This window comes from Myotis brandtii, unplaced genomic scaffold, assembly GCF_000412655.1.
Source record: "Myotis brandtii unplaced genomic scaffold, ASM41265v1 scaffold910, whole genome shotgun sequence".
NCBI lineage: Eukaryota > Metazoa > Chordata > Mammalia > Chiroptera > Vespertilionidae > Myotis > Myotis brandtii.
The window spans coordinates 263481-278406 of record NW_005371748.1 but is presented as its reverse complement, the minus strand read 5'-3'; the positions used below and the strand labels follow the sequence as shown (position 1 = coordinate 278406).

Sequence of the window (14926 nt, the reverse complement as noted above, 5' to 3'; positions counted from 1 at the left end):
TATATATATATATATATATCCTGCAATAATCTCCCAAGAGATTAAATATTTAGGTATAAATATAACAAACCTAAAATTTACCAAATTCTAATATGTATGTATAAATCTAACAAAACCTAAAATTTACCAAATTCTAACAAAATAAGCCAAAGAAGCCCTAAACAACTGGAGACTTAGACTGGAAGAAGCATCACAGTGAATATTTCCCCACAAACTGACTTGCAGATTTCACAGAATATCAGTCCAAATCTCAGCACGGATTTTATAGACATGGACAAACTGATTTTTAAATTGATATGGACAAAGGACAAAGGAACGGAAACATCTAAGCAATATTGAGAAAGGAAACATAGTGAATCACTTGCCCAATGTTAAGAGTTATCATAACTGCAGTGGTGTTGCCAGTGTGGGGCTGGCAAAGCAGCAGATAAGGGGAGAGAACTGAGTTCTTGTGGGAAACCATTCACAGAAACACAGCTTTTCACAGAGGTGCAGCCTCAGGAGGAACTTGGCAGCACCACTTGTCACCCAGAGTTCACCCTAAATCCCCTGGTGACTGGAGGGGCCTCATGTGTTTGCTCATTGACCTGATCCCAGGGAACATGAGACCTCCCACCTCTTTAGGACAGGAAGTAGGTTTGCCCCTGGGAGCCTGGAGCCCCCTGAGGTCTGGCTGCCCCCTTCCTTCCACAGAAGTGGGGAGAGGGTATCCCCTAGTGGTCACACTTCAGAGATGGTTCCAAGGTCCCCAGAAAACACGCTGGGGTGTAAAGTGGGGGAGGCGCTCAGTGAGCTTTTAAACTGACATTGAAACTTACACGAATGTTGAAGGTAACGGAGGGAGGAAGTCCCTCTCTCTTCCTGGCACTTGGGAAAATGGACTTTTCCATAATGTAGGTTTGTGTTTCCCTCAGCCCTCATGGGGGCCTGACCAACTGGCTTCAGGTGGGTCCCCCACAGCGAGGTCCAGCGTCAACCTGCAGGAGAGGGGGTCTGGGTGGTTCTTCCTCATTAAGTCTCTGGAGAGAAGTTCCAGCCCAACTCCCCATGCACCCCTGTACCCTGGCACCTGGGGCTGCCCTTCTGGGGGCCTCTCTATCCTATTTCCCCTCCTCCCAGCAACACAGACAACCCCCAGGTCTGTTGGTCCACCTGGCAGGACCCTAGCTTTGTGCATGCGGTGCGGGAGCCTCCACAGTGTTAACTAGACATGGTGGGAGGGTCCTTAGCCCATAGGGCTCAGTGGATAGAGCATCAGCCTGCAAAATGAAGGGTCCTGGGTTCAATTCCCATCATGGTCACGTACATCTGTTGCAATCTCCATCCCTGCCAGCAAGAGGCAACTGCTCAATGTGTCTCTATCAGCTCTCTCCCTCTCCTCCCACTTTCCAGGATCTCTAAAAATAAGCGGGAAAATATCCTCAGGTGAGAATTAACAAAACCAACCTAGTAAAGGAATCTCTTTTTCTTAATTGAAAGAAAGAAATGGTAACAGGTAACCCCAGAACCCGGCAGGTGTTGCTCACCTGGTTGAGAATCGACCTATGAACCAAGAGGTCATGGTTGGATTCCTGGTCAGAGCACATGCCTGGAACCCCAGCGGGGGTGTGCCAGAGGCAACCGATGGAGGAGTCTCTCTCATCATTGATGTTTCTGTCTCTGTCTTCCCTGCTTTCCTCTCTGAAATAAATATAAATATATTTTAAAATAGTAATAATAAATGAAAAGAAGAGAGAAGTAAGGCTTTGTGGTGTTTGACCTGCCCATGCCATACTGCCTCCCCAGCGTGATTGCACTTTCCAAGTGGTGGTGGCAGCCTTCCCAGAAGGAACAAGCTGGCCACAGACCCAGATACCTGTATCTGTCTGTCCTCACCTGCCTGGGGCGGTGGGAGGATGACACAGGTGGCCACTCTACTCTGAGAAGGGAGGTGCTCACCTTCCCCCAAGGAGGACTTGGTGCCTCAACTTTCTACCCAGGATTTTGCTCCCAAGAACAAACATATTCTTTTTTTTATCTTTTTCTATCCTCATCCAAGGATATTTTTTCCATTGCTTTTCAGAGAGAGAGTAGAAGGGAGGGAGGGGAAGAGAGAACAATTGATGTGAGAGAAACAGATCAACTGGTTGCTTCTTACACGTGCCCTCACCAGGGCAAGGGCCAGGGAGGAGGTTGCAACTAAGGTCCGTGCCTTTGACCAGAATTGAACCTGAGACTCTTTGGTTCACAGGCCAACACTCTATCCACTAGCCAAACTAGCCAGGGCCAGGACTCCATTTTTTAAATTGATTAATTTATTTTTATTATTTTTTTAAATTGAAAGTATCACTTCTGTCCCCATTTTTTCCAGCATTGATGTCCTCCAGCTCACCCCCACCACCCGCCAGGGATCCATTTTTAAGTGATGGAAATTCACCCACTTTGAGAGGCTGGAAAACAGGACTTTTGCACAGGAACAGACGGGAAGCTGAGTAAAATGTGTGGTTTCAGGCAGACAGGTGTTAGCTGTGACAGGAACAGCAGGTTTGAGACAGAGTCTGTGGCCACAGCGTCCAGCCCAGCCTCTCCTGCCTCATCACTTGTATATGTTAGAGTTTTGTGGAAGATCTGACTGGCGGAAACAACGTGGAGAATCTTTCAGTCTCAAAATAAAAGCATCATTCCAATGCTTATTCCCAAATCCAAGAAAGGCAACATGGCCCACAGCGGGTGAAGGAGAGTGAGAGGAAGCCCAACCACCCACCTCTGGGTGCAGCACCCCTGGGTCCTCATCAAACCCCAAGGATGGAGGACTCTCAATCCTGGAGGCTGCCCCCAAAGGCATGGGGTCATGGTGACTGGTCTCAGGAAAGGAGGGGTGGGGGTGGGTCAGGACGGGACCCCTTGTGGACAGCATCATTGAGTCCTTTCCATCTGGGGTCACCCCTAGGATGACAAGGTCAGGCATGCAGCCCAGGGTCCCAGCTGCACCCTTATATCCAGACTCCATGCAAATGGGGCTCTCCTCCTGCCCGGCATGTTGGGGAGACACTCAGAACCCAAGTGCCTTAGACAGAACCCCAGCGGCTCCACCATGGACTTGTTGCCAAGCTGCGTTTTCCTCCGGATCATTTTTCAAGGTCATTCTCAGGAGTGGGGAGCGCTGAGACCTGTGCCTGTGCCTGTTTGTGCTTCCATGTGATTCTCAGTCCACCTTGTGTCCCTGTGTTTGCAGGTGTCCAGTGTGAGGTGCAGCTGGTGGAGTCTGGGGGGAGGCTTGGTGCAGCCTGGGGGGTCTCTGAGACTCTCCTGTGCAGCCTCTGGATTCACCTTTAGTGACTATGAAATGAACTGGGTCCGCCAGGCTCCAGGGAAGGGGCTGGAGTGGGTCTCAGGCATTACTAATACAGGTGGTAGCACACACTATGCCACCTCTGTGAAGAGCCGATTCACCATCTCCAGAGACAATGCCAAGAACACGCTTTTCCTGCAAATGAACAGCCTGAGAGCTGAGGACAAAGCCGTGTATTACTGTACAGCAGACACACTGTGAGGGGAAGTCAGTGTGAGCCCAGACACAAACCTCCCTGAGGGAGGCAGCAGGGCTGGGCTGCAGGGGGAGTTCAGGACACCAGGGGGCGCTCAGGACCAGCAAACCCAGGTGCCAGCTCAGAAGCTGTCCCTGGAGGGTTGTGCAGGCTTCCAATTGGGGTCAATGCTTTCTTCCCTCCTGTTGTCCCTGGGGAAGTTCCTGCTTCCTTCCTTGTGTCTTTAAGTAGATTCTCTGCAGCAAAAAAGTTTGAAGTGGCTGTGTTTCAGATCTGGTCAACGTTTCATCTGTGCCCTTCCAATCACCATGTCCCTGATGGTTGCTCTCTGGGTTGACAAGGAAAACATTGTAGGGATGCCCGTCTCCCCACTGAGAGTGAAGTGCCCCCACTCCCATGCAGTGCTGAGCTGGGAAAGCACAGTCCAGGCCCTAAACCTCACCTGTAGGTGATCAGCCCCTTTCTCTGCCCCGGGAGGAGCCCTTTGGAGCAGTTAACTGCTTGCTTCTCACTGACATGGCTGCACATGGAGGTTTAGGGTCCAACCCCTGTGTGTGCTCCTGGCTCCGTGAACCTAGGAGGCGGACCTAGGACTCAGGGTGTCCTGGGATGGAGGCAGGAAGGAGGCCCAGTGACAGGGCCTGTCACAGCCCTGCTGGGCCTGGTTCCCCATGTGTCTCTAGAACCCAGTCCCCAAGGACACATCCCAATACTTGTCCCGCTTCCCCTGGAGAATCTACCTGGATCCTGAGAACCTGCTGAAGGAGACATGGTCCCCACCCACCTCTGCTGTGCCTCCAGGCTCCACAGACACCACCCCATCCGCACCCTCTGTCCTCTGCAGCCCACATTCTCACCTCATCAGGCCTGCACAGAACATCCCGTGTGGCTGCACTCTGCCCTCTCCTTCCTGTCCTGGTAGGTTTTGCCTTAAATGCACCCCCATGCCATCCCCTCATGCCCATCTCCTGTGCCAGGCCCTCCCTGAGATGCCAGGGCCAGAGCCACTCAGGCAACATGAAGCCAGCCTCGGCCACCCAGCTGAGCCCATTACAGAATTTACCAGGCAAGCGAAAAATACACAGGAGTACTTGGAGGTCCAGGATAAGCCCATTTATTTTCAGATGTTTCACAGGGACTCAGGGGGTCAGTTCCCCAAATCCTGAGTAAACCGATATGGAGGAAGCCCTCTCTTTATACCCTTTAGTTTCTTTGTCCCCCAAATATGGATGGGATTTCCAGACCATGTGTTGGGATGGGGGCTGTGAGACTATACCTAAAGGCCTGGCCTAGCACCAGGGCTGATAACCCCCTCCAAGGGTTGTGTATTGTTCATGGTTTATGGCCTCTGTAAAATGTGTGTATTTAGGTAAGCAGGTCTTGCAAGACTAGATACATAAGGAAGGGGCAAAGACTAGACTATAGACTAGCAGGAATGTGCATTAGGGATACTGACTAACTAGTTACAGAGTCAGGCTGCTGGTCACCCACCCACCAAAAAAATCTTATTTTCTTCATCAAGCCCACGTGCAGTGCCACGTGTGATGTCAGGCTGTGGGGGGACCCGACAGTGTCAGGTGGAAACACAGCTGAACACTGACCTCAGAGCACCTCCAACAGCTCACACCTGTGCTGAGGGAACCTTCTGGGGGCCCGTGAGCTGCTGATCATCATGGTGGACAAGCCCGTGGACACTGGAGAAAGAGGTCAGGCAGTGAAGGACTGGTGCCTGGTCACCTATAATGTTGCCAACATCCCGCTGACCAGAGCCCAGGTACACAGGGAGCTCTGTGAATCCTAAAAGTGCAGGAACAGCCCGCCAGGCTCAGTGGTTAAGCATTGACCTATGAACCCGGAGGTCACTGTTCAATTCCCAGTGTGGGCACCTAACTGGGTTGTGGGCTCCATCCCCAGTAGGGGGCATGCAGGAGGCAGCTGATGAATTATTCTCTCTCATTATTGATGTTTCTCTCTCTCTCTCTCTCTCTCTCTCTCTCTCTCTCTCTCCCTCTCCATTCCTCTCTGAAATGAATAAAATAATTTTTATTTTTAAAAAGGATCAATAAAAACATTAAATGACTCATGAAAAACTATCACAACCAGAGGACAAAGAAATGACGACTTTAAAATGCTGAAGGAAAATTGAAAAGCTCTCAAGGTAGAATTCTAAACTAACTGAAATATATTTCAAAACTGGCCCTAGCTTTTTGGCTCAGTGGATTCAGCATCGGTCTGCAACCAGAAGCGTCCTGGGTTTGATTCTGGTCAAGGGCACGTACCTCAGTTGCATGCTCCTCCCTGGCCAGAGCCCTTGTCAGGGCATGTACAGGAGGCAACCAATCCATGTGTTTCTCTGATATTGATATTTCTCTCTGTCTTTGCCTCTCTCTTTCACTCTCTCTAAAAATCAATGGAAGCATATCTTCGGGTGAGAATTAAAAACAAACAAACAAGCAAACGAAACAAATCAGACTGAAGCCTAGCTTGTGTGGCTCAATGGTTGAGTATTGACCTATGATTCCATTCCTGGCCAGGACACAAGCCCAGATTTCAGTCTTGATCCCCAGTAGGGTGCGTGCAGGAGGCAGCCAATCAATGATTTTCTCTCATCATTGATGTTTTTTGCTCCCTCTCTCTCCTTTCCTCTCAATAAAAACATATTTAAATAAATAAATAAAAGAAATGGTTGCTGGTTTGATTCTCAGTCCTTGCACATCAGGAGGCAACTGATCAATATTTCTCTTACACATCAATATATCTCTCTCACTCACTCTCCCCTTTTTTTCACTCTAAAAATCAATGAACATATTCTCGGGTGAGGATAAAGAACAGAAGATATATATCTATGTCATCTGTCTATACCATGGGAGCAGAGGCAAAGTGATTTTATCCCTAAGGAGTCACTGATTGCTCCCACATCCCACTTCCTGACCACATCCTGCAGCACATCTCCTGCTGCGGAAGAAGAGGTCCCTGGGCACAGTGACCAGGACCCCAAGGAAGGCCTGGTTCTCTGAGGGCACAGTCAGAACCTCCTTCCAGGAGAAGCCCCAAAGAAAGGGACCTCCCCTCACCTCTTGCCCTTTGTAAGTGCAGACACCTCCTATATTCAAATGCCCACATGGCTACCAGATACACACACAGTTGGCGTCCACTTAAATTCAGGGCCTCCTCACCCTTGAGAATACTTTCTGGGGGAGGAGCACATCACCTGCAAGAGCATGAATCCCATGTGGCTCTTCCTCTTCCTGCTGTCAGCTCCCAGATGTGAGTGACTCAAGGGCTTAGATGTGAATGGGGATCCTGCATCTGAGCCCAGGACTCACTGTGTTCTCTCTGTCCCAGGTGTCCTGTCCGAGGTGCAGCTGCAGGAGTCAGGCCCAGGACTGGTGAAGCCCTCACAGACCCTCTCCCTCACCTGTGCTGTCTCTGGTTACTCCATCACCAGTGGTTACTGCTGGCATTGGATCCGACAGGCCCTGGGGAAGGGGCTGGAGTGGATGGGGCGCATATGTAGTGATGGGAGCACTAACTACAGCCCCTCCCTCAAGAGCCGAACCTCCATCTCCAGAGACACGTCCAAGAACCAGTTCTCCCTGCCGCTGAGCTCCGTGACCACCGAGGACACAGCCATGTATTATGGTGCAAGAGACACAGTGAGGGGAAGTCAGTGTGAGCCCAGACACAAACCTCCCTGAGGGAGGCAGCATGACTGGGCTGCAGGGAGACACTCAGGACACCATGGGGTGCTCAGGACCACAGAGCATGAGGACCAGCTCAGGAGCTGGGACCTGAGGGATATATTCTCTGATGATCTGGTCAGTGGTTTTATTCTCCAGGAGTAAACACCCTCCTCAAGGACTCACTGCCTCTCCCCCTTATGCCTTACCCCACCCCTTAGAGGAAGTCACTTACTTCCTCTGCCCCATTGATCTGTCAGAAGGAGTCCTTAATATTTCCTTTGGTCCCTCCTGGAGACATTGCAATTTTAAGGAGGCCATTGCAAAAGTCATTGGGCAGTGACCCAGCAACCAATAACCTCGACTGTGCTAGCAAAGGGACAGCCTTCTGTCAGGAGCTTCTGGTGGATAAAACACGTGAGGGCTTTACTCTAACAGAAAGGAGTTGGTAGAACTGATCTGTATTTTGAATTTCTAGAGGATAAGAAAATAACAATATCTGAAATGAATAATACATGGAGTAGACTAACACTGCCGATTAAACATAAGTGAACTTAAAGAAGTGTAATGGAAACTCCCCAAAATGGAACACAGAACAAATTTTCCAAAAAATAGTCAAGTGTCAGGAATATGAGACAATAAAACAGTCAAATATATATACATGTAATTGGAATCCTAGAAAAAGGAGATAGGAGGCACCAAGTAAAATTTTTGGAGAAATTATGGCAAATAGTTTCTCAGAATTTGATGTATACTATAAAGAAATCTAAGAACACCAACATACACCAAAAAAAAAATAAAAATAAACAACATTAAATCAAGGCACAATAAAGTCAAACTCATAAAATGCCAAGGGCAGAAAAGAAAAAAACACACATGAGTCAAGGGACAAGATTAATAAAAACATCAAAGGTCTCATGAAAAACTACCAAAATCAGAAGACAATGGAGTGATGACTCTAAAGAGCTGAAGAAACATTGAAGCATCATGAATGTAGAATTCTAAACTAACAGAAAATGTACTTCAAAACTGGAAGAAAATGAAATTACAAAATATCCAATTTTGTGAGATGCAGCTAGAGCAGTGCTTAGAGGGAAGTTTATAGCATTAAATGCTTACATATTAGATAAGAATAAAGATCTTTAAATCAATAACATAAGCCTACACTTTAAAAAATTGGAAAAGGGTGAGAACCAATTTGGAGGCAGAGGTAAATGCATATTCTCGCTGCCTCCCACAACCACATGGAATGTACAACTGAAATAGAGAACAGCCATCATTCCAGACTAGGGAGGTAAAGCACATCAAGACTGGTAGGAAGGGCAGAGATGGGCAACAGGTTAGTCCGACACTCAGATGTGGTGTGTGTTTAATCAGGAGAGATATCTCAGCTGTGGAGGCCTTCTGTGAGAATCAAAGTGTCCCAGCCCCACACCAGAACCACACCCAGGTTTCCAGAGCTGGGAACAGAAGTCCTCAGAACTTCAGGTTGTAAAAACCAGAAATAATTGTCTTTGAGTGACATGGAGGCCACTGGAGACCCAGGCTATTCCTCTTAAAGGGCCGGCACAGGAATTTACAGGGTCTTTCTTCCTCTGAGTTTCAGCAGTAGGTGGTGGAATTGGGAGATCCAGGTACATATGGGGAAGAACTGGGTTGTCTGCCATTAGTGCAGGAACTTGAGGTGGCTTTTTTCCAGACAGAGCTACTCATAGGAGTCATTGTTTCTGTGCTGGGACCTCCCCCATTGCATAACAGCCTCAAAGCCATATCTGAGGTTCCAACAGTGTGGCTCACACAGTTTGCTCTGCCCTGGTAATTCCCTGTGAGAACATGGCCCATCCAAAATTCAGCCCCACCCAAACTGTTTCCAGCAGCCTTTTCATTTGAATGTCTTGTCCTGGCTCAGGTTTCAGACTCTCCTAAAATCTCTCAAACAAGCAGCAGCTGGCATCAGCATGCCCCAAAACTATCAATAAGAGGCCCAAGACCAGGCACTAGCACCAGCCTGCCTTGCTTCACAACTTGTCCTTGCCTGGGCACATCCAAGCCCAATACAAGTAGCAGCCATCTGCAGATCCCCTTGTAGCTCCTGCTTGGTGGCCCCAGGCAGTGGCTTACTTTGCACCCACCAGGAGGCCCTATAGTCAGTGCACCTGGTGGACAGCTGCAGACCAGACCAGATTACAACTCTACACATCCAGGAGGAGAAGGAGGAAGAAGAGGGGGAGGAGGAGGAAGGGAAGGAAAAGGAAAATGAAAAAGAATAAGAATAAGAATAAGAATAAGAATAAGAATAAGAATAAGAATAAGAATAAGAATAAGAATAAGAAGGAGGAGGAGGAGGAGGAAGAGGAGGAATAAATATGAAGAAAACCCTAGCAAATAGTTTCTCAGAATTTGATGCTAACTATAAAGAGATCTAAGTTTTGCTCAGTGGATAGAGCATTGGCCTGCTGACTGAAGGGTTTCAGGATTCAATCCAGTCAGGGGCACATGCCAGGGTTCAGTTCCCAGTGGGGGGCATGCAGAAGGCGGCTGATCAGTGATTTTCTGACATCATTGATGTTTCTATCTCTCTCTCCCTTTCCCTTCCTCTCTGAAATCAATAAAAATATTTTAAAAAACTAAAAATAAAATATAAAAAATAATGGCAATAAATACATATCTATCAACAATTGAATCTAAAAACCAAAGTAATTAAACATAATATCTAATGAACAAAATAAACTGATGAATAAAATAGAACCGGAGGCATGGAAACATAAGACAGACTGATGAATCTCAGAGGGAAGACAGAGGGAAAGGTGGAAAGAGGTTAACCAAAGAATTTATACACATATGCATTAACTATGGACACAGATAGGAGAATGATGAAAGCCAGGGATTGGGCAGGATCCGGGTGGATGAGTGATATGGGTGGAAAGGGGGGAATATTAGTAATACTCTCAACAGTAAAGATTTTAAAAACAGAAAAGAAATTAGAAAAGGAAGATCAAACTCACCTAAAATCAAGCAAAAGGAAAGAAAAATAAAAATGAACAGAGATTAATGAAATCAAAACAGAAAAATTGTAGAGAAAAATGAATGATGCCAACAGCTGAATCTTTGAAAAAAAATCAATAAAACTAACCAAATGCTAACAAGACTGGCAAAGAGACAAATGGCCAATATCAGAAATTAATGAGGAGATATGAACACATTCCCCAGTGCATTCTTATGAGACCGGCATTCTTTGTGTACTCAGTACAAAGAAATAGTAAACTACTGACCGAAATTTCTTATTAACATATTTACTAAAATCCTCAACAAAATATTAGCCAATCCTACCAGCAATATTAAAAAAAAATCATACTACATCATGACAAAGTAGTAATAATCCCAACAACTCAAAACTGATTCAATATTTTTTAATCAACCAATGTAATCCAACAGGTCAACTGTGTAAAGAAGAAAATTCACATGGTCATAAAAATTGATACAGAAAAGTGTGTGACAAAGCACAGCATTCATTCATGATAAAAATGCTTAGGGAACTTGGGATCAAGGGCACTTCCTCAATCTGATCATAGAATTCCTGTAGCTAATATCATACTTGATTGTGGGAAGGGAAATGATTCCCCCTCAGATGGGGACAAAGTCAAAAAGGTTCACTCTTACCACTTCTACTGAACATTGTACTTGATGTTTTAACAACTGAAACAAAACAAGAAAAATACATAGAGACATTCAAATGTGAATGGAGATACCCGCTGTCCCTACTTGTGCATGGCATATTTATCTATGAAAAAAATCAAAGGAATCGACTTCAAAATCATGACTCAATACACAAAAATGGATCTATTTGGAGACTTATCATAACTGCAGTGGTGTTGCCCATGTGGGGTTGGCAAAGCAGCAGATAAGGGGCAGAACTGAGTCCTTGTGGGAAACCATCCACAGAAACACAGCTTTTCACAGAGGTGCAGCCTCAGGAGGAACTTGGCCTCTCCAGCTGTGCCTGTCTCCCCTGTGACATGTTTCCAGGTTTCCCTTGGTGGTTGAATTGGCATAAAATCCACAGCATAAGTGAACCACGTTGACGTAGTTGACATACACACGTACAAACCTGTGGAGAATTTTTTAAGAGTTTATCTGAGCCAAACCTAGGACAGTTGCAAGGAAGCAAGATCTCAGATGCCCCCTGAGAATGCCAGTGTCAGAGTTGCTCTCACAGCTTCTCAGACACCTTTGGGATTGAGGAGGAGGGAAGGAAGGCTGAATGGAGGTGGGAGGGAGCACAGTGGGGGTTGGATCTTAGAACACTTAACAAGAGTGCTCTCCTGAGGGTGGTTAGCGCTTGTTTTAAAGGAGTGTTGACCTCGATGCTCTAGAACAGCGGTTCTCAACCTGTGGGTCGCGACCCCTTTGGGGGTCGAACGACCCTTTCACAGGGGTCAATGACCATTGTTGCAAAATACATATATAATTACATATTGTTTTTGTGATTAATCACTATGCTTTAATTATGTTCAATTTGTAACAATGAAAATACATCCTGCATATCAGATATTTACATAACAATGCATAACAGTAGCAAAATTAGTTATGAAGTAGCAATGAAAATAATTTTATGGTTGGGGGTCACCACAACATGAGGAACTGTATTAAAGGGTTGCGGCATTAGGAAGGTTGAGAACCACTGCTCTAGAACCATTGTTATATTGTAAATCAGAAGATGCCTTAATCAATAAGCCAAATTTGTTTGGAGTCCTGTTCATTTTCGCTACTGCTAGCATGCCCAGACGAACTCTTGCTTCTCAAATTCTGGGGCCCAATATGGTGGAAGTTTTTTCAATTTATATGTTTTTCAGCTCTTTGTCAGGCCTGCCAGCAGTATCTGCTGAGTTAGGTGAATTCCTCACCTGCAGTTCCTCTATCCGGGGCCATGCCTTAGGCTTTAAGGCCCATTTCAGTAGACCTCCTACTCCTTAGGGCCCAGAGTGGGTGGGGTTCCGCAGAGACGCAGAGGCGCCCTTATTGCCCCCCTTCTACTCTAACCAACCACCAGTGATGGTAGGGTATGGGCCTGATGCTCCAGCATCAGCTATTTTCAGGGCTACCAAGCAAGATACCAGGCTTTGTCTGTGGCACTCTTATTGGCTTCAAGTCTTCAGAGTTCAGGCAGGGCTCTTTAAAACATAATACTCCAGTCAAAGTTTTCGGTCAATAAAACCACTATTGGAAACTGGTCTTATTGAATTTATGCAAAGAAATGCATTGCCATGATTTATTTATTAAGAATTGCCAAATTTTGGAGGAATTGTATAAGGAGAAAAATATACTGACCTGCTTTAAGATCTTTTGATTTTCCTTGCCAGTCCTTTTCATGGACTCTTCAGAGTAATATTTTTCTAAATGTATTATAACAAAACAGTAACTGTCTTCAAATGGCATGAAGAAATTTACAATGCGTTTATATTAAAATAGATAGTCACAGCTGTCCCTGTAGTAGGGTTCCCCCTACTTGACTTGTCCTTAAACTACAGATGGTCTCTGGAAGGGGTGACAAGCCCTCTTAGAACAAATTAAGGGAGCTTTATCCCTTCACAGGGTCTCACATGTCATAGGACCTCACAGGGTCTATAATTCTTGTGACAGAGGGCTGGTACTTACCTTTCCCCTCTGTTCCATACAGGCCTCCTCCACTTTCCTAACATTGAGGTTTGTGCCACCCCTGACATGGCCATGGTCACACAGGCCTCTAAGGCAGTATGCAGGCTGCCAACTGTCTTTTAATAGAAATCAAAACCTGATGGGTATTTTTCCTTGCCTTTTTGGGCACCAGCCCTTTTGGCAACTGCATTTAAATCTGTAAGAGGATTAAAGGTAATTAACATATTAACATAATGAGGTACAATATGGCCACTGTGGCTACTTCAGGCAGCCAAATTTTCTGCTACCAAAGATGACACAGGGTAGGACTATATAAACATCTCAGGGAGTTGACTAATGTCTATTTTTTTTTACCTTCCTACACAAAGCAAAATTGTCCTTATCTCTCTGGAGTCATGTCCATGAAGACGCATGCATTATCTAAGTCTACTATACAGTTTTCTGCAGGCCACTGTCAGGGCTGTGCGTGGTGGCCGGTTCTTCTTTCTAGCCACAAACACAGTCTGTCCAATTTCCCTAAAATGCATTCTGGCATGGGACAAAGTTGCTTTGCTGTACACAGGCAGCTTAACCCCTATACAACTAGGCTTGGTGCTCTGCCTAGCAAACTGAAGTCTATAAGTTCAATACGCAGCCTCCGGTCCGCCTAACCCAATGGGGTCTCTTCTAGTCCCTCAGTCACACTCCTCTCTAGGAGCTTCTGAAAGACCTGAAGGTTCTCTGGTCTAAGGAAAGTGCCTTTCCTTTACCCTCTCCTGCTAACCCTGTTTATCAGTTACAGGGTCTTGCCATCCCTGTCTCTCACCACTGCTCGGTTCCTAGTGGAGAGCCAAACACAGCCAGGGCTTCAGGGAAAGACAAGTTTGCACATAGAAAAGTGCTCAGGTGACAGCTTGGGTACCAGGCCCTTGCCTTCCCACCTGTCCTCTTCCTTGGCAGGGAACTTGACCTTTCCCACAGGCTTCTCTATAAGTAAGAACAGGGCATCTGCCCCCCCCCCACTTCCTAACTGGGTGTCTTGGCCCACCCCTTATTCTAAGGGGTTAAATCTTTTAGCTTCTCTGAGAGAGTTCAAGGCACTGGAAGGGGACATCAGCACCTCCTATCCCAGCAGCAATAGGTACTGGCAGTTGCTCTTGTAGTCCTGAACCCTTTCAGCACATTTGCAAATGGGAAACTTTACCAGCTTCATCCCAGCCCACTTTTACAGCTCCCAGGGCCAGTTGTCTCCTTTTAACCAGCAAGCCAAATGCTTACGTCTTTTATTATGTGTCATAAAACACTCATAACTCACTGGGCAGCAACTTAGGTGTCCAGTCACTGGCCTGTATTATTTAATCAACTTTATTTTAAGATTTTTTTCCCTTGGGGTAGCAATACTTATATCAGACAAAATAGACCTCAAAGTGAAGGCCATAACAAGAGATAAGGAAGACCACTTCATAATACTAAAGGGATCAATACAAAAAGAAGATATAACCCTGATAAACATATATGCACCCAATGCAGGAGCACCCAAATACATAAAAAACTCCTGGAAGATATCACGGGAGAGATCAACAACAATACAATCATAGTAGGAGACTTTAATACACCACTGACATCACTGGATAAATCCTGTGGACAAAAAATTGGCAAAGAAACAGCAATCCTAAATGACTCACTAGATCAGATGGACTTAATAGACATCTTCAGAACACTTCACCCCAAAGCCACGGAATATACATTCTTCTCAAGGGCTCATGGGACATATTCAAAATTAGACCACATATTGGGTCATGAACAAAGTCTCCTCAAATTCAAGAACATTGAAATCATACCAAGCATCTTCTCAGACCACGATGGCATAATATTAGAAATAAACTACAATAAAAACAATCCAAAATACTCAAACACTTGGAAGCTGAATAGCATGCTATTAAATATTGATTGGGTTACCAATGAGATCAAAGAAGAAATTAAAAGCATCCTGGAAACTAATGGCAAGGGAAACACAACAATCCAGAATCTATGGGACACAATGAAAGCAGTACTGAGAGGGAAGTTTATAGCTCTACAGGCCTA

The 14926-nt window shown here is 45.8% G+C and overlaps 1 pseudogene and 1 gene segment (V, D, J or C); both read left to right on the top strand.

Moving 5' to 3' along the window:
* Positions 1–3016: 3016 nt before the first annotated feature.
* LOC106724634 lies at positions 3017–3532 on the top strand (annotated as a pseudogene).
* A 1667-nt stretch (positions 3533–5199) lies between these two features.
* Positions 5200–14926, top strand: part of LOC106724633 — a 16572-nt gene continuing 6845 nt past the window's right edge. The window contains 3 exon segments of the V gene segment in view: positions 5200–5233; positions 6711–6794; positions 6873–7183. Coding sequence covers positions 5200–5233; positions 6711–6794; positions 6873–7183 — 429 coding nt within the window.